Source organism: Onychomys torridus, chromosome 20 (assembly GCF_903995425.1).
Source record: "Onychomys torridus chromosome 20, mOncTor1.1, whole genome shotgun sequence".
NCBI classification, from domain to species: Eukaryota; Metazoa; Chordata; class Mammalia; order Rodentia; family Cricetidae; genus Onychomys; species Onychomys torridus.
Window position 1 is genome coordinate 14,432,467 of NC_050462.1, and position 23,897 is coordinate 14,456,363.

At 43.7% G+C, this 23,897-nt stretch overlaps 1 protein-coding gene across 1 annotated transcript in view; it reads left to right on the top strand.

Annotated features, from left to right (window-relative positions):
• The window catches only part of Fgd6 (FYVE, RhoGEF and PH domain containing 6), a 121,174-nt gene that overhangs the window by 54,254 nt on the left and 43,023 nt on the right, over positions 1-23,897 (top strand). Inside the window, exons 4-8 of the mRNA XM_036169862.1 lie at positions 5,740-5,807; positions 5,906-5,936; positions 14,069-14,220; positions 16,976-17,132; positions 19,584-19,671. Of these exons, the coding sequence (XP_036025755.1) occupies positions 5,740-5,807; positions 5,906-5,936; positions 14,069-14,220; positions 16,976-17,132; positions 19,584-19,671 (496 nt within the window). The remainder of the gene's footprint in view (positions 1-5,739; positions 5,808-5,905; positions 5,937-14,068; positions 14,221-16,975; positions 17,133-19,583; positions 19,672-23,897) is intronic.

Below are 23,897 nucleotides of genomic sequence, written 5' to 3' on the forward strand. Positions count from 1 at the left end.
GTACCGGGAATTAATCCCGATTCAGTACAGGAACAGCAAGTATCGTTTTGTTTGCTTCAGACTGTCTTTCTATGTAGCCCTGGCTGATCCAGAACTCTTTATGGAGACTAGGCCGATCACAGAAATCTGACTGTCTCTGCCTCCTAACTGCTAGGATTAAACGTGTGCGTCACTATACCTGTCCAGCAAGTGCTTACTGCTGAGTCATCTCTCTAGTCCACACTTTCTTGATTTGGGGGCTTATATTTGTGGGGTGGGGGGCTGAGGGGGTGGGAATAATGCTAGGGATCAAATATAGGGTCTCAAACTTGCTATGCATCACTGAATTATATTGCTAGGCCTTTAGTGAATTTCAAATAGTCTGTATTGCATTAGCATTAACCTTATAGTTACAGGCATAAAGAGAAATGCATAATGTAATTAGAAAAGCATTGATTTGGTAAGTATTCCGAATATTGGTTATCCACGGGCTCATGTGTGCAAACACCTATGCATTCCCCTCCCATTAGTGCGTGACTGAGATCTGGTCTGCAAGGTCAGACCGTGTCTCCTGAAGAGTATTAGCCATGCCTCTATCCTTCTGTTTAAAAACGTAGTAGACAGCGAGTGGTTGGAGCTGAGCTGAGCAAAACCTAGGTACCCGTCAGTTTTAACCATTCAAGAACCCGCTTTAGAAAAGTGGATGTCAGTAGGGCCGGAAGACAACCCCATTAGCAATGGAAATGAAGGCCAAGGAGAAGGAGAAACGTGCTAATTAGAGTGCATTTTCACGAACTCTGAAGTAGTAGTCAGCTCCTGGTTTAGTTTCTGTTGCTGTGATAGATAGCATGGCCAAGAGCAACTGGGACGGGAAAGGGTTTCTTCAGCTTCCAGGGTACGGTCCTTCAGTGAGGGAAGCCAAGGCTCTGATAGTCAAGGTAGGAACCGGGAGGAGGGACTAAAGCAGAGACCACAAGGGCATGCTGCTTACTGCCTCCGTTCCAGGCTCACATCCAGCTGTCTTCTGCTACCCAGGATTGCCTGCCCAAGGAGAGTACTGCCCACTGTGGCTGAGCTCTTGTACATAAATTAGCAATCAAGGAAATGCTCCACAGGTAATAAATACCAGGGGCTTGCAGGCAGTGTCTCAGTTGAGGTGCCCTCTTCTCAAAAACTAGCCATCATGTTTACCATTTCAAGATTCTTTCCATAAATAGTTGGGTTATAGCCTTCTCTGAATATTTTTGGCGGAACAGTCTATATCAGGAGAAGGGTTTCTTGGTATGGCATGCAAACTTTTCTGTAATAAAAGAAACCGTGGAAGGGACCAGGTACAGGCAGACTGCAGGATGAGTGGTTGCCATCACGCCTGCCTGCAATCTCAGCCCTCAGGTAGTACGGGCAAGAGGACCAGGAGTTTACGTCCGGTCTGCCATACAACAGACTTGAGTCCAGCCTCAGCTGCATGAGTCTCTGCCTCAAAAAGAAAAAAAGAAAATTACAAAAAGAATATTTAATATGAATATTGTAGAATGTTTGGATTTGTCAAGTCTTGATAGGAAAATAATTAATTATATTGGTTGGGTATGTGCTTAGCAGTAAATGTTGGGGAAAGGTGTTAGGTTTACTACCAGAAGTTGAAAATGATGCACTATTCAATACCGTAATTTTTAATTTTATACATTGTGTGTGTGTGTGTGTGTGTGTGTGTGTGTGTGTGTTTCTGTGTGTACATGTATTTGTCTGTGGAGACCCTAAGATGTCAGATGTCAGATGTCTTTTTTTGGTTTTTTTGAGATGGTTTCTTTGTGTAGCTTTGGAGCCTTTTCTGAAACTCACTGTAGCTGAGGCTAGTCTCCACCTCACAGAGATCCACCTGCCTCTGCCTCCTCTGTCTACAGAGCTAGTCCAGGACAGGCTCCAAAAGCTACAGATAAACCCTGTCCTCGAAAAACCGATAGATAGATAGATAGATAGATAGATAGATAGATAGATAGATAGATAGATAGATATCTCCCCTGTATTTCTAACTTACATGAGCACAGACATGACTACAGTGGAGAGGTGGTTCAGTGGTTAAGAGTGTCTACTTACTGCTCTTGTGCGGACACTGGTTCAGTTCCAAGTGCCCACATGGCAGCTCACAGCTATCTCTTGACTCCAGTTCCAAGGGATCCAGTGCTATTTTCTGGCCTCCAGTGGCTCCTACATATGCTTGGTGCTCACATACACATTAAAATAAATAAGGAAGTCAATAAATATATGTCTGGATTCCTGGGGGCTGAGTATATAAACTCCCAAGTAGAGCTCTTACCTAGCATGTGAACATCTCTTAGATCAGTCTTTAGCACTGTAGCAGACAAACAAAATTCAGAAGCTAAACATATTGAAGAACATTTAGAACAAAATATATAACCCTTTCGAGGTGTGATTGTGCCTATATCCCCGAACTCAGGGGGCTGAACTAGGAAGACTGTGAGTTGAGGCCAGCTTGGGCTACTGCAAAACCCTGTCTCAAAATGAAACAAAACAAATTGAAATGAAAATTTAAGAATTATTACCCACTTGACTCATGGGGCTATGCTTAGCTAAGTAGATAAAAGGATTCTAAAGTATGTATAGAATACAAGCAGCCACACATTTTAGCTATCATTAAAATGTGAATACCCAGAGAATTGACTCATTTTAAAACTGCATTTTTTTAATATAAGATCTTTATTGACAGATAATTCACATACAATTTTCCTGTTTGCACAATTTGATAGACTTTAGTCCAGCATCCTTGTAGGCCCATGACACAATCACCACTTCCTTTTTTAGAACATCGCTGTCTTCAATTTCTCCCCACCCCCCCTTTTTTTTTAAATGCCGAATGCCGTTTATTGAAGGAGTGTGGGCATCCACTGGCATGGACACAACTCCAGGAACACAAACCGCTGAGGCTCGTTTTTCTTAATCCCAGCACGACTTAAGCTGGCAGCTCTGCAAAAGAACAACTAAAAACCATAAAGAAAAACAGGCAGCTCACAAGGAACAGAAATAATGGTCTCATAATGGCTACATTCAGGCTCACCAATTTTAAGTTACCTTCAAAGTAGGCTAAATGAATTTCAGGAGGCCAAAAAAATGTTGCACAGAGCCACTCCTGAGAAGTAAGTACTAGTCCAGCTTGAATAGGATTGTGAGAATGAAAATGCTTAGCTGGCATGCTACTGTTAATAAAATGGAAATCAGTGACCTTCAGTGTTATCCTCAATCTCCTAGGTGTCTGGGTGACACGTTCTCAAACATACTTGAAAGAGCAGTTACCATACATTACCATCTGGAGAATCCAACTGCATGGCTGCAGTTCCTAGGCTTACGTTAATGCTTGCCGAAGCTGGCCATATTGGGTTTTCAGTCCCTGTTGGAATCGGAAGGGGAGAGTTTCTCACGAAGGCCCAATAGGTCTCTGCCATGGGTGGGCTTCAGCTGCAGCCACAGGGCGCCCTCAGCGCTCAGAAACCCAATGAGGAATTTCATTGTCCTGAGGAAAGACATAAGCAGAACCTCAGGCCCACACCAACACCAGATCGGCTCCCCTCCAAGTGTCATTAGAAAGGTCCTTCCATCGCTCCAGAGGGTGATTTGCAACAGGAGCCCTCCAGTGCTTATCTGCAGTGGATACTCCAGCAGAATCCACCGATTAACTTCAAAATATATAAAACAAGGGAAAGAATAGAATGTGGAGAGGAATGAGGGGCCCCTAGTTTCCCCTTTTTGCTTTAGCAAAATATGTTTGTTTGGGTGTTTTTTTTTGTTTTGTTTTTTTTTTAATAGTTCACATTTTTCTTTTCTTTTTTCTTTTTTTAGATTAATTAATTTATTTTTCTATTATCAGCTTGATACAGTATAAATTCTTATCTTAATAGTGTAATGTTTCATTGAGGGTTGCTCAGTAATTGAGTAAAACCAGATCTTATTATAAGCTACAGTCATCCTAGGGTCCCCCATGCCATATATAGCCTTATGGTTCGGTGGGTTGCAGTCTGATTGTTCTTTTCTTTATATTTAGAATCCACTTGTGAGTGAGTATATACCATGTTTGTCCTTCTGGGTCTGGGTTCCCTCACTCAGGATGATTTTTTTTTTTTCTAGTTCCATCCATTTGCCTGAAAATTTCATGCTGTCATTGGTTTTCTCTGCTAAAACTGCATTTATTTTATATCTTTGATTTGACATGGAAATTCAGGAGCCATGTGAAAACCAGTTTAAGGACTAAGAAAGGGCCTGAGTGTAGTTCAGTGGTAGAGCACTTGCCTGGCATGCTGAAGGCCCTTGTTTTTTTGATACCCAGCACCACAGAAAATCCTCTGAAGTGTCACAGTGCTAAGTGGACGTGCTGGGGTGGTGCACCATTTCAGTGGAGAGAAGGCTGCTTCTGAGTGCCACTGCTGAGCGCACCCCCACCCAGCCCCAGTGGATTCTGTGAATGAATGACTAGTGGATCGCCATGGTGACTTTTTATGCATTTCCTTGCCCGCTAGGTTCTTGAGGTGGCACAAAGGAACCGTCTTGGTGCTGCCAATGCTGGAAAGAATGCAAACAACAAAGCAACAAGGATGGAAAAAAAAAAAAAGAAAGAAACTTTACGAAATGGGGCCTGATGCTTTTCTACAGAAGCATCGGAGCTTCTCCCTTTTCATAGTCGTGGAAATCACTCTTTAATTTTAATTGGTGTGTGTGTGTTCATGAGCACGTACATGTGTGCTCTGCTCGGGGGTTAAGGCCCTGGGTGTGCTGAGCAAACTTGTACTGTTAAGTTATGTTCCCAGCCTGGTTCCAGCTGTCATTTCATCTTAAGGAAATGTTTTCATTGCTTGTTTCTTATTTACTGTTTATTCCTCTTCACAAAGGAATCGTGTTTTCAGATCCTGCAGAGAATAGAAAGAGAAATTTCTCTGTCTGTCTCCTGCAAACAACAGCAAACTCACCTAAATTTCAAAAGCGCTTTCCAAATCATCTTCAGTTTTTCCCCCAGACATGGGCCGTTTGTGTCCTCGCTGGGGCATTTAATGTTCACACAGAGAAATAATTAAAAGATGTCCTTGGGATGATGCCAGATATATACTGTCATGATGAGCCCTGATTAACTGTACTTGTAGAATAACAGTGATTTGACTTACACAACCTATTAAAAGTTCTTCATAACACATCTTCATGCTTTATCAAGAGTACTTTTATTTTTATTTATTTTTTAATCAGTCTTGTAGTGTTGTCAAAGTTGGCCTAGAACCCTCCATCTTCCTGCCTCAAGTCTCCTGAGTGTTGGGAGTACTTATATACACGCCCTCCCTGGGTTTCTTGTGATACACATAGGTGTTTTCTTTGCAGGATATGACATTTCCATGTTGAACTGTTTGTGCTGTCTGATTGGTTGATTGACTGATGATTGGGGGTTCTCAATATGTAGCTCTGGCTGGTCTGGAACTCACTGTGTAGACCAGGCTGGCCTAAATCTCTAAGTGCTAAGATTAAAGGCGCCTATCCCCCAGTCCCATTCCTGATTTCTCTCAGCTCCTGTGATTTTTCTCTATCATGGTGTATCATCTTATTTAATTTACCCCCATGTTTGCCTTTAGGTACTGTGTAGTGCGAAGAATTGTGTGCTTGTATAAAAACCTCAGGACCAGGGTGAAAATGCGTGTCTGACCAGCTCATATCATAGTTGACCCCATGGTTTGTGAACTCATGTTTTCTCAATGCACTCTTTATCCTCAGGATGAAGATGCTGGGATGAAAAGCAAAATCCATCACATTGCCAAGGAGATCATGAGCTCTGAGAAAGTGTAGGTACCAACTTCCAACTTACCAGTTCAGAAGACTCTTCCTCCCAGTTGGCTTATTAAAAATTTCTTATTGCCTTTTTTTTTTTTTTTTTTTACAGGTTTGTGGATGTGTTAAAACTTTTGCATATTGTAAGTATCTGCGAATATGTTTCTCAAATCTGAAATTATCCCCGGTCCTGTCCTTTTCCTACCATAAAGTTTCTTAGCACAGCAAACAAATTATACCCATTTGCTCTCTAGTGCTTGGTTGGAGCTCACTCTGTAGCCCAGGCTGGCCTCGAACTCACAGAGATCTGCCTGGCTCTGCCTCCCAAGTGCTGGGATTAAAGGTGTGCACCACCACTGCCCGGCTATTTTAAATTTATAATAGAATTTTATTCACTTATCTATTTATGACTTTTATGTATATAATAGAGATTTTTACATCCAGACATAACCAGATGGTTTCTGAAAAACACATCTTCATAATGAATGAGCTGTGCCAGCTGCTGATACTGCTTCCTCCTCATTCTTCCTCCTCTTGCCCTGCTTCCTCTTCCTGGTTTTCCTCCCCCTCCTCTTCTCTCTCCCTTTTTCCCCCCAAACCACGTCCCCAGCACCCCTAATGATGATGTGTCTTTGGGGGGCATTTCTTCTTTAATCTAAATAGTTCCCAGAAACAGCGATACTCGAGACAGCCATAGCTAGCTAGCCAACTTGTTTATAATTGTCAGCCTGAGCGGACCTGTGTGCATCCGACCACATACTCATTCTTCCTTTTGCACGCTTCTGTCCTTGCAAGTTTTTACAAGATTCCATGTGCACTGGAAGTTAAAGTGCCTTTAGTGTTGCTCCGTTTTGATTACATTTTGGCAAGAGATCCCAAATACCCCAAACATCTGTTGTGACATATTGTATTTGTTTGTGGGAATTTTGTTTAATGATGCAGAGATGTGTTGCATTCTTCGTGTTGCATTTGTTTAACTCTGTGAAGCTGTGTTACTACTGTACCTGTCTAAAACACCCGATGGTCTAATAAAGAGCTGAACAGCCAATAGTTAGGCAGGTGGGGCAGGCAGGCAGAGAGAATAAATAGCAGGAGGGAAAAAAAGAAGGGGGGAGTGAGAAAAGGGAGGAGAGGAGGACTCCAGCTACACAGCAAGCCACAGAGTAAGAGGTAAGATTTACAGAAGTGAGAGAAAAAGCCCACAGGGCAAAGGAAGATGGGATAATTTAAGTTAACAAAAACTGGCTAGAAGCAAGCCAAGCTAGGGCTGGGCATTTATAAATAAGGATAACTCCTCATGTGGTTATTTGGGAGTTGAGGGGTGGGCCCCCAAAAAGTAAAAAAAGAAAACAACTACAAACATCCCTCACCTGCGTGCCACGAAGTGCTCAAATCCAGTAGTTCTTCCAGCTAAAGACACACCTTCCCCTGAGAACTTGAGAGTCTGTGCCCGCCTCTGTCTCCTCCCCTGCTATCCCTCTAGCTCCTCTCCTCTAGCCCCCCTTCTCTAGCCCCCCTTCTCTAGCCCCCTCTCATTCACCATCTGTCCTTTCCCCCCTTCTCTTTTGAAACAGAGTCTCACTTTAGCCCACCCCTGCCTCAGAGGTGTAGTGATCCTCTGCCTCAGCCTGCAGACTGCCAATTACAGTTCTGAGCCGCCACACTGGACAGCAATCTGATAGGCTGCTTACTGCGATACAACACCATGACCAAAAGCAAGATGGGGAGGAAAGGGCTTCTCCGGCTTACACTCCAGTTTAAAATCCATCCTTGAGGGAAGGCAGGGCAGGATCCCCAGGTAGGGTCCCTGGAGGAACATCGTTTACTCGCTCACAGTCTAGCTCGTGTTCAGCTACCTTTCCTCTGTAGCCCACACCCATCTGCCTAGGGATGGTGCTGCCCGTCGTGGGCTGTGACATCTTCGTCAATCATCAGTCAAGACAGTTTTGCCTGGATATGGCCACAGGCCAACTGATCAGGCAGTGCCCTAATTAAGCTTTCTTTGTCCCAGCGGACTCTAGATTATGTAGCTGACACCAGAAACTAACCAGCACCTAGACTCTCAATAAACCTAGGAAGCTAGACCCACAGCCACTTGGAGATACTGATATCTAATACCACATAGAATGTTTGTTGTTGTTGTTGTTTTAGTTTGGATTTTGTTGTTGTTTGTTGTTTGTTTTTTTGAAACAGGGTTTCTCTGTGTAACAGCCCTGATTGTCCTAGAAGTCCCTCTGTAGACCAGGCTGGCCTTGAACTCAGAGATCTGCCTGCCTCTGCCTCCCGAGTGCTGGGATTAAAAGTGTGCATCCCCACCACCCAGCTTCATTTATTTTTATAAGTGCATCATAAAAAGAACAGGTGTCCCCAGTTCTCATTTTCTCCCATCTTACAATTATCCTTCTGCCCCCGAGTCCTGTGCGTCACTTGGACTTTTTGGTTACCAGCTCTCTTTAGCTCCTGTTAGCACAGCTACCACCTTCACTGTCGAGCAGATCTGTTCCTGTTGAGAGTTTAGCTAAGAGCACATTTATCTGGCTTCTGTCTTCCCCACCTTGCTCTGGAGTCCCCTTCTCCCTGTGGCGCTCTCTCAGATCTTTGCTTCTCAGCTCCCAAAGGCTTGTGGGTAGTACTAAGTGATGTTCGTGGGATTTTTTTTTTTTTTTTTAAAGTAAATGGGCTTTTAATGAGTGTTCTTTATGTACCTTTTAGTATATTATATAACTGTGTTATACAAATTATTTATATTTGGCCTTATAACATCCCTAAAAATAGGTTTTTTTTTTTCCTTTTGTTTATTTTAAATGAAGAAAGTAGCCAAGCTACTAAAATGTCAAAGCCAGACTTTGAAATTTGGCCTATGTGAGTTCTTGATGTAAAAATTTTAAATGTTTGCTTGTAATCCTAACCATTACTATTTATAGTGTATCTGTAGGATGTAGTGTATCCTTGGGCATATTTGTTCCGTACATAATTTTTTTTCAGCTGCCTAGGAAACCAGAGAAACTCCAGTTTTTCATCTTAGAAAGATGAAAATGAAGCTGGATGGTGTCACTTAGATTTTTTTTTTTTTTTTTGTGAACATTACATATTAGTGTTATTAAAGAGGATTGGAAACATGCTATAAACAGTTGGTTTCAAATACATTTTGCATTGAATGCATTGATTATTCACAACCAGACTTTTGCATACAGAAAAGGAGGGATCATTTCACCTGGAAAAATATTTTCATTTTAAAAGCAAAGTCAACAAAGCATGACGGTACGCCCCCATAATCCCCGGCACTGGGGAGGCTGAGGCATGAATTTAAGGCCGTTCTGGGTTATATAACAAGACTGCCTCAGCAAACAAGCCAAAACCGAAGTCACATGGTTGAGATGGGGACTCCCCTGTTACTTTTGCTTCAGTCTCTTATTTTATTTTTGCATATTTACCACAAGCCTTTGACCACTGCAGCTGCCTTGCTTTTCTTTAAGAGATGTGTACTGACTGTGAGCTCCCTGCTTGTCCCTGTGTCCATGTGTGCTTTGTTATTCCCGGGGCTCCTGATAGTGGTTAAACAATGCCTCAAGGTCAAGCATGCTGTTAGGACAGCTGGTAATTAAGTCCCACGCTCCCCTCTGGTTCTGGAGATAAAAGTTTGACTCTCTACACAAGGCCATCTGTTAGTGCTCCAGTGCCCCAGATGTTCCAAGTAGATCTTCTCATTTACATGATTTTTGCTTAGGTCCCCCCAAGTGATCACAGTGGGCTGAGTGAGGATGTCCCTATTATAAAGAGCTGGAGTTATTCTGGTTCTTACTAGGGCCTGTTGGGGGAAATGTTAGTAAGACTAATATTGTGATATGCTTCATTTAGATCTCTAAAATTCCAACTTGATCATGCATTTAGTGAATGTCATCATAGGTGATTTGACTTTGCATACAGACCCTTTGGTAGGTTTTTATTAGAATTTGTATTGTGTGTATTTGATTTCAGTAATACCTGCAGTTTGCTGAACACTCCCGCCCCACTAATACAATTGTGCAGTCTCTGTCTCCTCACCCTGTTCTTTCCAGTGCTGGTTTTCGAACCTGAGCCTCACACAGTCTAAACTAGTTCTCTTCCACTGAGCTGCACAATCCTGCTTGTTAACAGAAGCCGGAGGGCGGGCAGAAATCAGCTCTGTGTCTCATTGCGGAAACATCACTCGGCCGCTCACTTGCATCTGCATTGGTGTAGTTATGGGAGTTTTGGTGAATTTAGATGCTTCTGCCCAAAATAGTTTTGTGGCTCTTAAAGATCGTCACATTTTCCCCAAAGTATCCTGGCTGTTGATATTTAGAAAAATAACCGGGCACATGTTGTAATCATCCTTTTTATTTAGAAAAGGAAAAAAAAAAAAAAAAAGGTCGCGTCCTTCCTCCTGTGGTACCACTTTGGCAGTGGCTGGGGTTCGTGAGTAGCTGTAAGAAGTTGAAGATTATTTGTAGTTGCTATGGAACTGGTTGCATCTGGCTCTGAGGTCAAAGTGCGTTGCTTTGTGGGAGGGAGCCAAAGGAGTGAAAGGAATTGACTGGAGGCCGCTGTGCTGTATGTGGGCTGCTGTGCTGTGTGGGGACCACTGTGCTGTGTGGAGGCTGTTACCCTGGCTGGTAGGTTACATGGCGGAGCTCTGGGAGGCTGTTACCCTGGCTGGTAGGTTACATGGCGGAGCTCTGGGAGGCTGTTACCCTGGCTGGTAGGTTACATGGCGGAGCTCTGGGAGGCTGTTACCCTGGCTGGTAGGTTACATGGTGGAGCTCTGGGAGGCTGGTACCCTGGCTGGTAGGTTACATGGTGGAGCTCTGGCATTCATTGTCTGAGACTGGAGGGAGGGATGCTCTTTTTGGAGCTGACTGTGTGTGCTGAGCACATGTACTGCACTAAGCTGTGTTCCCAGCTGGGAACTCTGTGTGTTCAAAAAGCCCCCAAGAGGCCTGGGATAGCCCCAGGTAAAAATAATTATTAATAATAATTAAAAGAATTTTTTGTCTTTTGAGACAGGATCTTTCTATAATGTAGCTCTGGCTGTCATGGAGCTCACTACATACACCAGGATGGTCTTATACTCAGAGGTCCACCTGCCTCTACCTCTCAAGTGCTGGGATCAGACCCATGAACCATCCTACCAAGCTTTTTTATTATTATTATTATTATTATTACTTATTTTAACATACAGTAAGACAGACACTGTTCAGTGCCAATGCTGTTGAAGGGATTTTGCAGTGGCCAAGAGACTAGAATTAACTCCAAGTGCAGAGTTCATAGCCAAGGAGCAAAGTGAAATTCAGTGGATAGAAGATTCCCAAGAAGAAAAGAAGGGGCCAGTGGGAGAGAGGTGATCTGCTACTTCTTGGGAGCTGGTGCGAGGTGAGGAACAGGGCCAGACACTGGGGTGGGAGGTTCTCGGTAAAGGTCCATTGTATAAGGAAGCTGGCCCACTGTGGTAAAGAAAAGAACCACCATCAAAGGCCTGCTTAGAACATAAACTCTGGGTCTTAGAGATTCAAGCCCTTGAAGTTCTTATACTCTTTATTAAGTGTCGTTCCTTTTTGAGACGGGGTCATGCTTTGAGCTCTATGGAGCCTCAGACACACAGCAATCCTCCTGCCTTGGCCATTCCCCACAAGAGCTGGGTTTACACAGGTGCATATGCCGCCATACCTGGTTTTCTTTGGCTCTCTTTGAAGGACAAAATAAACCTTCTGTTTCACTTATAGCTCCTACCAAAATTTTCAAAACGCTATCATTGGGCCTCAGTTCGTCTAAAGCTGTTCCAAGTATCCAGCAGTCTCAGAAAAAAGTCAAGCCTTGCCAGGTGTGTGACTGGGGCCTCCATGTCATGGCATTGGTCGGCTCACTTTGAATTTGGCTCGTCTTTGTTCAGTGTGTCTTAAACAAACAAGTTCCCCTTCCGGCCGAGGTGGAAGGTGGGGAATGGGAGTCTGGCAGAAGCTGTGTCAGACAGACTGGCTCCGAAAGTTCCTTAGCAGCTGTCCCCACCGTCACTGTCCTGGTTCGGAAATGCCTCCCAGTTGGAAAACAAAAGTTACTCTGCTTCCACAGTTATCACTTAATGTTGCAAGAAGACAGGAGCGTGCTTACTGCTTTACTGAGCAGGAGTCTCACATCAGAATTGTTTTAATCACTAAACTAGTAGAAGAACGTGTAGCTGTGTACCTGCTGAGCTTTGAACATCTTTACAGTCTGGGATGGGATTCACGAATGTGTGTTCCCTAGCGCTCCTTGATAATAGACAAGCCTAGGACTTCCACAAGTATGAAGTGGCTGCGTTTTTCTCCTAGCAAATGCCGGGGCTGATTGAGGCAAGCTGTCAGGGATGGAATCTGGCTGCTCTCAGTTTGATTTCTGGGATGCTTGTGTGGTTTTCTCAAGGAGAGCATTTGCAAGCTAAATTCTTGTATATTCTACTAATGAGTTACACGAGTTGGTTCTTCAGTTGCTAGTGTAGATAAGGTACCCCTTTAGATTAATGTGACCACGCGGGTAATGAAATGATCCAGTTCTGCATCCAAAAAAGAAAAAGAAAAAAAAGGCTTTAGTCTTTGTTAAGAAAGTGAGGTGGCTGGGCATGCAGCTCTGTTGTAGAGTTCTCTAGCATTCAGGAAACCCTGGGATCAGTCCTTAGCACCTAATAAACTGGGTGTGGGTGTGGTAGTTAGTACAGGCCTATTATTCAGCACTTTTGAAGCAGAGGCAGGAGGCTCAGAAATTCAAAGCAGTCTTTTGCTACATAGCAGCTTTGAGGCTTTATGGCACGTCTGTCATCCCAGTCCTCCAGAGGTTGAGGCAGGAGGATTATGAATTCCCGAGGCCAGCCTGGTCTCAGCAAGGCTGTCTCAAAACAAACAAAGAAAACATGGAAGAGAGCTGGGACTATAGCTCGGTGCATTCAGAAGGCAGGGGACTTAATTCCCAGCTCTTCGAAGGAACTTAACTGTGCTTTTGGGCAGGAAACCTTTCTGTTCTTCTAGGGTATGTGTGAGGGTTTCTGAGTCTGAGCCAGGTAAGAAATAGTCTCGATTAACTTGTATTTTAGGACAGGTGTTGAGGGAATCAACAGAGGAGATGCTCTCCCTTTCCATTTGATTTGTCTAGTAGATCAGAAGGAAGGACAAGGAGAGAGCCTAGTGAGCTTCTTCAGGTTCCGCCTAAGGTTTGTGATCGAGCTGTTAGGGGGAGGAAGGGACTTTTGTTTTGGAGCCTTGGACAGCTAGGAGATTCCACTATTGTTTAGCTTAGATCTGGAGGCCCACCCTCAGAGGACAATGAAGTCTAGGCCAGTACTTATCTCCTCCCCCACCCTTTCCTCCTCCTCTGCCGTGCTAGGGTGTGGTGGTCGTGACCTACATTAAAAGACAGCACTAGTAGTTTTAGAGAAAACAGAAGATGAAGACTATGCCATGTGTTTTTAAAGTGTAAATGGTGCACTTATTGGGAGTTGGCTCAAGGGAGAGGAGCATGAAGACCTAGAGCGTTGTGTTGACTCTACCAAATGTATTGCAGAAAGTTTTAAGGGCAACATCCAATTAGACTTTATTACTAGTACTGTACTAATACTAATGATATAACAATTGTACCTATTTAACAAATGAAGAAGCCAAGGCTAGCCCAAGGAACACAATAAGCCAAAAGCAATGGTTTAGGTCTAGAATCCTGATTAGCAAGTGTCTCCAGCAATGGCTGACTGTGAACGGAAAGTCCAAGAATCCAGAAGTTACTCAGTCTACAAGGCTGGACATCTCAGCTGATCTTCAGTAGATGCTGGAATCTTGGAGAGAAGTAGGTTGTAATGCCAGTGGAAGAATTGCACCCCTGGGGCTGTCTTGTCTAGCCTGTCATTGTTACAGTTTGTAGACTTTACATCTGGATAAGACTAATGCTTGGTTTTCTCCTTTGGCAGTTTGCATAGCACTTGAAATAATGTGAGAGCTAGTCTTCAGGGAGGAAGCTTCCAGATCAATTCCAGCTTGATTCCTCCAAGTTCTGTGTCCACATGTGTGGTGTCTTCAGCAGTAGGGTCTTAACTTCAAGTTCTGGGAGGCAGCCTAGGCCAATAGCGATAGCTTGTCTTGTTTGGGGAGTCTCTTAGACTTCCCCAACAGCAGCTCAGAGGTTTTCATGCCTGCCCCTGGGGTTTCGTTAGTTTTGTGATTTAGATCATCGTAGGGAAGAGGATGCCCAGGCACAAAGTTACGAGTGTGTACAGTGACTCTCCTCCTGGCTCTCCTAGGACTTCCGGGATGCTGTAGCCCATGCATCCAGGCAACTTGGGAAGCCCGTGATTGAGGACCGGATCCTGAACCAGATCTTGTACTACCTGCCTCAGCTATATGAGCTCAACCGGGATCTCCTAAAGGAACTGGAGGAAAGGCTGCTGAGCTGGTAAGACGTGGACAGAGTCAGGCTTCCCCAGAGCATACAATGAATCCACAGACACACTGCCAGGGAGAGAGTGGTGTCCCCTATGCAGAACTGCTATGGTATGTTTTCTTGGCAGTTATTTGTACGTTGAATATTTTGGATAGCCATACCTTAGCATGCCGGATAATGCTTGCTCAGGCCCATGCTCAGCCAACTTAGCTTTTGGTTTTTTCCCCGTGGTTTTTTTCTTTTTTCTTTTTTTTTTTTTTTTAAATTGAGATAAAGTTTCATTTCCTGAATCATTCCAGGCTGTAATTTGTTAAGGTAATAGTGAAAATAAATTATCATTACCAAAATAATTCTGTACATATTTTATCTTTTTTTTCTTTACAGAATCTTATATTAGTATTATCATGAATTGGCTTTAAAGCCTAATGATAGGCATATTTATATAAGTAATATAAAGAGGTTTAAATATTTTTGCTTATACTAAAGTATTCTTCAAGTTTTGGGCCTACAGATGGTCTGTGTTCAAATATCAAGCATTCCTGAGAACCAGACCTAACTAGTGAAAGGGATGACTCTTCACTAATAGAAAAAATTTCACTTATTGCTAACAAAATAGCTCAAGCCTTTGAATAGGGTATTTCTTATCAAAATAGTCTTTTCACCGGGTCTCGTGGAGCAGACCTTTGCAAGGCCAAGTTCACTGAGTTGCATGGGCGGCTTAACAAGTCTCTGTCTCAAAACCAAAAGTAAAAGACTGGCTGGCAAGATGAATCAGTGGGTAAAGGTGCTTGCTACCTAACCTACTTAGCTGAGTTTGACCCTTGGAACCTGCATGATAAAAAGAGGTGACTGACTCCCACAATTGTCCACTGACCTCACATCCATGCCCCCACTCCTCAGCATCAATCAGTGAGTCAATCCATAAATATTTTTAAAATAAAAAGAGGCCTGGGGATTTAGCTTAATGGTTTGTCTACCATATAAGAATCCTTGAGCTCAAATATGTATTTGTATTAGGGCAGTTAGAGCACCAAATACTCCATATGTAGATCAAAGTGTACGTGTTTGTCATAGTAAGACCAATTTAAGGCCTCCACTGTTGGAGAAATTATAGTATTTTCAATTCTGGGACCAGCTAGAGAGGGGCCAGTTTGAAACTCCATGTCGGGACCTAGAGTGACGCTCGGTGCCACTGAGATAGTTAAGCTGGTGTGCAGTGTCTCTCTGCCAGGGAAACTTGGAAGCAGAGGCTACCTTGTTGGTCTGGAGAGTCTTGGCCCTGTGCCCCCTCCCACAGTGACACTTCTGTTCTGCTATCACAGGACACCTTTAGCCACTACTGACTCTCCACCTTGATCTCCAGGCCATACCATACATAGATCATGTTCTGCTCCGTAAGGAAGGACATGGCGTGAAGCCACTGGTACCTCTTGATCTGTCCACTGCCTACTGGCAGTGCAGGTTTTTTTTTTAGGGGGTTGGCAGGGGGGTAGAGCCATGAGAAACAAGGTAGTTAGAGCTGTGGTCAAGGAATCCACGTCCTTCTGGTTACCACCACCCCACATGGCAACAGCAGCATGCCTGCCTCCTCAATTATGTGATAAGTTGAAGTATCTCTCTTTGTAGCTGCCCTGGCTTGGGATCCACTATATAGTATAGGCTGATCTTGAACTCATAGCAATCCTGTCTCACCCTTTCAAGTACTAGAATTACAGGTGTGTGCCACCAGGCCTGGCAAGCGTTTCATTTTCCGGGGTTTGAATACCTACCGTGCTAGTTGGTAATCGACATACGACAAGCCTGTCATAGTACACAAAATATACAAAGGTCTTGCTGTCATGGAACAGACATTTTAGTGGGGAGAAGGGCCAGGAAAATAGACAAGAAAAATCAGGGGAAAAACAAACAAACAAACAAACAAACAAACAAAACCCTTCTAATTTGCAGAAACTGATAACGTGCTGGTTTACGTAGTGAAGACTAGATTGTCAAAGACGGTTCTATAAGAAAGTGGGACATGGGCTAGGGATATAACCAGTAGTGGAGTGCTTGCCTAGCACATGTAAGGTGTTTGGATTTCAGCCACCCTCACCCCAAAATGTGGAGCATGTGAGCTGACATAGGCTATGGGAATGGGGGTTCCATATTTCCAGGCATGTGAAACCATTAATAAAAGGCTACAAGGTGGGGATGAACTCTGTATATTCAAAGAAAATGAAGAAGCTTTTGAGAACAGGAAAAGAGAAGAGAACATGGCCTGGGTCAGACAGGAAGGAGTAGTCACCCTTGTGTGCATGGAATTTATTTTTATTCTAAGTTGCAAGAGAAGTTCCTTGGAGCTGGGGGTAGTAGCACTCATCTGTAATCACAACAGGAGACAGACTGAAGCAGTAGCGTCATGAGTTCAAGGCCAGTCTGGGTAGCTTAGTAATACCATCTACATCCATCCATCCATACACACATCCATGCACACATCCATGTACACACAAACATACGTACATTTACACATACACAAATAAATAATGAAAAGAAGGCATCATTGGAAGTTACGTAATAGGATATGCTTTTTGCGGGGAGCTCTTGCTGCTCTAAAGAAATGGAAGGGGTGGGGGAATCAGAGCCGACAGAGTCTGGACAAGATGTGTTCATGACAGGGGCAGTGGTGAAGCACGGGCATTTAGGACATGTTTTCAAGAAGCGGAAAAATAAAAGGATACGCTGCTGACCTAGCTGCGCTTTCATGGTTTTGTACGCCCTCTGTCCGTAGGAACGAACAACAAAGGATTGCTGACATCTTCGTAAAGAAGGGGCCGTATTTAAAAATGTATTCCACATACATCAAAGAGTTTGATAAGAACATAGCTCTGCTGGATGAGCAGTGCAGGAAAAATCCAGGATTTGCTGCGGTTGTTAGAGAATTCGAGGTATTTGCTGCCGTATAATATTGAACTTTTTTTTTTCCCTTACATTTTCTATGCCTTAACCATTTATAGCCATTGAAAGGAAAATTTTTGAATAAAAATGTGTTAAGATATAATCTCTTCTAAATCATAGAAGAAATTAATTGACCAGACAAACCAGTGAAAACTCGAACAGTCTGTGATTTGATTCTGAAGATCTATTACTGCACATTGTACTGTTTTGTTTGGGTAAATAGTATTTTGGTGAGAATTGGTCAGCTAGTTAATTTGTTAGAAACAAGGTTTCACTCTGTAGCCTGGCTGACCTAAGAGTCTTCTTGACTTTCAAGTCTCCTCAGCTGGGTATGGCGGCTCATGCCTGGGCTCCAGCACTTGGGAAGCCGAGGCAGGAAGATAAGGAGTTCAAGGTCATCCTCAGCCACATAGTGGCTACAGGCCCGAGTAGACTACAGGAATCCCAGTCTCAAAGACAAAACAAGGACTAACAAGATAGCTCAGAGGGTAAAGGTACCCGCATGTGGAATGAGAGAACTGACTCTCAGTCTTGAAAGTTGTCCTCAGCGGGTTGGGGATTTAGCTCAGCGGTAGACTGCTTGCCTAGCAAGCGCAAGGCCCTGGGTTCGGTCCTCAGCTCAAAAAAAAAAAAAAAAAAAAAGAAAGTTGTCCTCTAACTTCAGCATGCGTACTGTGGCACGTGTGCACCCAATACTTACACACATGTGCACATGTGTGCAAGTTGCACACACACACACACACACACGTGATAAATAGACAAATGAATAATCTTATTTTTTAAGCCCACAGTAAAATGTATGCACCACAGACTTATAATCTTAGCCATTTTAAGTATATAACTCTGTAGTGTGAAGTATGTGGACAATATTGTGTAACCATCCTTCTGAAACATACTTAGTCTTGCAAAATCGAGATTCCATAGCCATTAAACATTAACTTGTCCTTCTCTTCCGCCCTGGCCACCCCATTCTGGTGAATTTGAATACTAAGGGAACAATTTCTTCATTTCTCTGACACCTTCACATACAGTAATGGAAAGAAACAGGATTTTTGTTCGATAAGTAAGTCAATACGGTTTTAGCGTCACAGTTTCAAATTTGTCTTTATTTTATGTGTCAGCTAAAGTCTTGTGTTTTGACTGAAAGATTGAAGGTGTAAACTTTGATTGGGATGAAATGATAATTGTCCATTGTTCCCCAGACTTCCCTCAAGTTTGTTATTCAGTCAGGGCTGGCTGTGGACCCCTATCCCCCTGCCTCCACTTCCTGAGCAGTGGCATTGCATTCCTGTTTGCAATTAGTTTAATTTTTCCCTATCCATTGGTTTACAATGTTTTAGTGTTTGTTTCTTTGTTTTGAAACTAAAATGCCCAGTAAATTCCAGCCACACAAAATGAGAAATGAAAAGTTTCCAAACTATTACAGTGCTGCTGGTTTCTATCTTGTATTAATTTGTACAGCAGACAAATAATTGGACTTAAAAACATAATTTATAGTCCTCCCTCCTTTCCCTCCTCTACCACCGAAAATCAAAAGAGGCACTGCTGGGGATTGTGGTATGTCCTGTAAACAACCACAAGGTTGAGACAAGAGCGTAGCGAGTTCAGGACCAGCCTGAGCTGCTGGGAGAGAGCTGTGTCAAAAAGCAGTGCCAGGGCATACATACATGCTCATTTTGATCCTACCAGACTGTCAACTCAGGAATAGAGTGAGCTCACTATTTTACATATTAAGGGAAAAAGTTTTAAGGACAACCACGTGGCTTTATGGACAAGTTTGAGTGTGTCAGGGCTCATGATATGCCCCTGGAGCAGCACATGTGCTCGGCATTTGCAAAGGCCTGGGTTCTAGTCTACACACACACACACACACACACACACACACACACACACACCCTAAAAAGAAAACATTATGCAGCCAGGTGTATACATTTTGACTTGGCTGTCTTGTAGGGCACTTAGCAAGGCTGCTCTTAGTTTTAATTTCTGCAGCCCTCCTGCTATACTGTTGTTGCTGTGAATATTGACCACAGGGCCGTGGTTATTGTTTGACTCTGAGCCCCAATAGTTTTAGATCTGCTTCCTTATTTTGGAGGCTATGTATTCCGTTTTTGGTTCCTTGGGGTTTGTAGTTAGGACCGTCCTGGAACACGTTCCTTGGCATCCCCAGTAGGGAATGCAATTGTGGGCACCACACTCTGACAGCTGTAAACCAGTGTGCCTAGGAGCGGTGACTTCAGGGAGCGACTGGAGAGGTGGGTTTGGTGGCTCCAGCCTCTCTCCCTTGCTGTCCAGCCACCGTGTCTTACAGAAGGAAGCGTCTCTCTGAATTCCCATCCCGAGTTGCTGGCTGTTCCACGTTTGTCTCCCTAAGAGCTTCGACCTGCACTCTTTGCTGCTGAAAAGACAGTGGGTTTACTGTGGATGCTTTCTCCCTTCAGATGAGCCCCCGATGTGCCAACCTGGCCCTGAAGCACTACCTGCTGAAGCCAGTTCAGAGGATCCCTCAGTACAGGCTGCTGCTGACAGGTGGGGTCTCCAAACGTGACCAGCCAGCTGGCCCTAACTGCCCTGACTGAGCACTGCCTTTCCGAGTTAGGTCGCTGGCGTTAGCCGCCTCCGGTTCTTCGAGCATCCTAGGTGCACTCTCGCCTCCAGGCATTCATGGAGGTTGTGGCTTTGTTCTGACCCTCTGTGACCATATCAGTCCACATCCCTGTGTCACTTGACCTGAATGATACTGTTAATCCCAAGGAGGTGTTTTCTTGACGACTTGGGCAGCGGGGTCTGTAGTCACGTTCATGTTTGCACAGCACCGTCCTGGCGACTCTAAATACTGTCCTCTGTTGTTACGAGGATTGATTAATGAGCTAAATTGTGGGCATGATCTTTAGAATAATTCTTTGGACACAGTAAGTTCTGAGATTAGCTATTCTTAGCAATAGTAACAGTAACCTTACTATTGTTATTTGGGTATTCTGATCATCATTTGCAAGATTTTAGACCTCTGTGATTAGTATGCAAGAGAATATGAGGTGTGATTTGGATGGAGGTACGTGTACTCGGGTACTTTTGTTCCCTGGTTCTTTAAAACTTACCATAGTAACAAGTAACACAGTAACAAGGTATTTTTTTTTTCATGGACAAAATAACAGGCTTACAAAGATTAAGTGGTTTGACGTCCTAATAAAAGCTAATCCACATCATGTCATTACCAAGCATGCTATCTGATACATACTGTTCAGTCTGCTGAGATTTGCTGAAGTGTATTGAGGAGTGGGAGAGAAATATATATATTATCACACTACACTTTGTGTCAAAGTAGATAAGGGCACTGAAATGTCACCACAGCTCAGTAGTGGATATGTGTGGTTTGGTGTAAATAGAATTTGAGGTACTTGGCTATGACTATGGTCCTTGAAAAAATACTATGCATGCTCTCTCCTTAGTCAGGTTCTCTTAAACCAAGATTGGCAGAAGAATATGTGAACCCAGAAAGCCCCATTTGCCCATTTCCCTTGACGCAGAAGCTCAGGCTTCCCCACTTGGTAGTGAGGGGAGTGGATGGAAGGGCCTTTTCTTCCAGCCCTGGGCCCTGTCAGCCAAGGTGGGTCAAGGGCTGAATTGGCATTTCCAGCTGCACATTGGGCACTAGATTTCTTTCTGGAATGACATAAAGCAGAGCAAATAATTTGAGGATATCCTGCCCATCTGTACTGGCTTTCCTCTGCTCTTGGCTGAGATTATTCATTCACAGGACAGGAGGAAGTACTGATCACACAGTGTTTTTGCTAGATAAATCTAAAGCTCTGTCATAGGCCTGCCATTGAATAGCATTGGCTATTTCCACAGCGGTAGAATGAGTTTTTAGTGGCCAAAGACATCTGCGGCTCAGATTTGAGAAGGAAGGATCGGGCCACTGAAAACGAAGTGTAGAAGATATCTTTTCTTCCCATACGGTGGTTGGTCTACATAGTAAAATCTGCCTGTGTAATTTATATTGCGTGCTAAGTTGTTTTGGGTGGAGAAATGAGAGAGACAATGTTTCTAAAACTGTGTAGCGTGTCTTCTTTTTCTTGTGAAGACAAAGCTTCCTTTTGGGGACAACAGAGCTTACCTCAAACTACTTCTGGTCCTGCCTCAGCCTCTGGAGTGCTGGAGTTACAGGCATGCATCCCCATACCTGGCTCTTACACTTCTTACATCTGCTCATTTGTTTGTTTGTTGTGTGAGGTTCACATGTGTACATGCATGCCTTAACACATCATATGTGGAGGTCAGAGGACAGCTTGTCAGAGCCCATTTTCTCCTCACCATGTGGGTCATGTGGATTGCTCAGGTCATCAGGTGGGCAGCAAGTGATTGTATCAACTGAGCTATCTCACTAGTCCATGCCTGGCTTCTTGAACACCTTCTTTTCCTAATAGTTCTTTCTTTTATTTTTGAGATTACAATTGCATCATTTTCCCCTCTCTTTCACACATACCCCTCCTTGGTCTCTTCCGAATTCATGTCACGGCCTCTTCCTTCATTAGTTAAAACAGATTGGGGGCTGGAGCTGCTCCTGAGTTGGTAGAGTGCTGGCCTGGTATGTCTGGAAACTTGGATTTAGTCCCCAGCAATGCATAAATGGGGCATGGTGGCATGTGTCTGTAACCAAAGCCAACAGATTTTTTTTATTGTTTATAATACTAATATCATGTAAGATTGGACTTAATTTTAAGAGTTTAAGTTGTTGTGTGTGTGTGTGTGTGTGTGTGTGTGTGTGTGTGTGTGTGTGTTGGAGAGGGTCTTAAATTTCGATTTTAAATGTTGTTTGAAGCGAGGTCGTGCCATGTCGTCGTCGTCCTGACTAGCTTGGTACTTGCAATAGCCTAGATTGGCTTCAAATTTACTGTAATCCTCCTGCCTCAGACTAAAGGATGTTGGAATTATAGACATAGTCCACTATATTAGTCTCCTGTAATTATTTTCATTTTGATTTTATTTTACAGTTAATAGACACAGTCCATATAAGAACCTAGCTGGCCTAGAACTCATATAGACAAAACTGCTTAGGACTTGCAGAAATCTTTTTGCATGTATGTATGTATGTATGTATGTATACCACATGCATGCTTGGTACTCACCAAGGCCAGAAAAGGGCATCACATCTCCTGGATCCGGAGTTAGGGATAGTTGTGAACCACACCGTATGGGAGGTGGGAATTGAACCTGGGTCCTCAATAAGAGCAGCACATGCTCTTAACTGCTGAGCCATCTCTGTAGTCTGTATGTTAAGTCCTAAGTCTGTATCCGTTTAGATAGTTAACTGGGGTCCCATGTTTGAAAACAAGTTCAAATAACTAAATCCTCCCAACAACCTTGTCATTTCAAATGCACCAATGTGACTGTAGCTGGAAGGATGCGTGAGCCTCTTTTTGAATCAGCTCCTGATGTTGGTTATTTTCTGAGTATTGGCAGAGCAGGGGAGATTCCTGGCTGACTCAGTGTGAGCAGATTCTTACTTGCCTCTTTTTCTTGGCAGAGGGGGTCTGAGAATTGCATAGATGAAGGAGCGATAAGACAGGCTCTTTCTTTTTAGAGAAAAGTGAGTGGAAATCCTTGAGGCAGTGGCTTTGCTGCTGGTTAGCTCTCTCCTCTTTTCCTGCCCTGCTTTTTCCCCACGGGAGAACTTCAGTTTCTGTAGTAAAAAATTCCAGCCAGGCGGTGATGGTGCAAGCCTTTAATCCAGCACTCGGGAGGCAGAGCCAGGCGGATCTCTGTGAGTTCAAGACCAGCCTGGTCTACAGAGCGAGATCCAGGACAGGCACAAAGCTACACAGAGAAACCCTGTCTTGAAAAACAAAAAATAAAAATTCCAACTAAATTCTTGATGAAAGTCCTTGTAGACTCCCCAGTAGTGGAGCACATGGCCATGACTTACATCCTTCAGCACCACTAAAATAAATGCACACAGAAATTAATTAATTCTTGGCAGTAGTCTTTTAAGATCAGCTCAAAATAGGATCTAAGAGGATGCATGCGGTTGGTTGTATAGTGAAATGTTCAAAGAAACATAGAGCGAGCGATTGACTTAATGAGTGCTGGATGCTTTTAAATTTTACTTTGGTATTGACTAGTCAAGACTCGTGAGTTCCAGTCAGGCCCTGTCCTAAGTGTGGGGCACTTGGATCCTCGAGAGCTGGGACGAATGGGAATTAGGAGACAGCAGCAGGAAGAGAGCAGACATGGAAGTGGGGTTCCTCTGCTGCTTCCTTCTCATCTCCAAGAAAGAAGCTGTCCGCCTCTGTCATCAAAGACTTAACCAACAGAATGTTCTGCTCAGGAATTGACAAGGTGTTCCTTTTTACGAAGTTCAGAATCCTCCTGCCGCAGCCCCACGAAATGTGTGCTGGATGCATAGCCTCCATCGACTCGGGCACTTGCAGAAGGACTAAAGTCCCCTTCCTGGTCTCCCTCCATTAGGATCTCCTATCCCTCTGGTTTCGGCTGCTGCTGAGATCCAGGTCAGGGCTTTTCCACTCACCCGTACTGGCCACACCGTATTACACCTTGTATTCCAGCAAGCCATTGCTTCATATCTCTGCCAAAAGTATTGATTCTGCTTATTAGATTCTGAGCATTTATTTATTTGTTATTTAATTCACTTACTTCTTTTTACACTAGAGATCGATCCCAGTACCTTGGGCATGCTTTGCAAGTATTGGGCCACTGGGCTGTCTCCTGAGCCCTCCTTGTGCTCACTAGAAAAG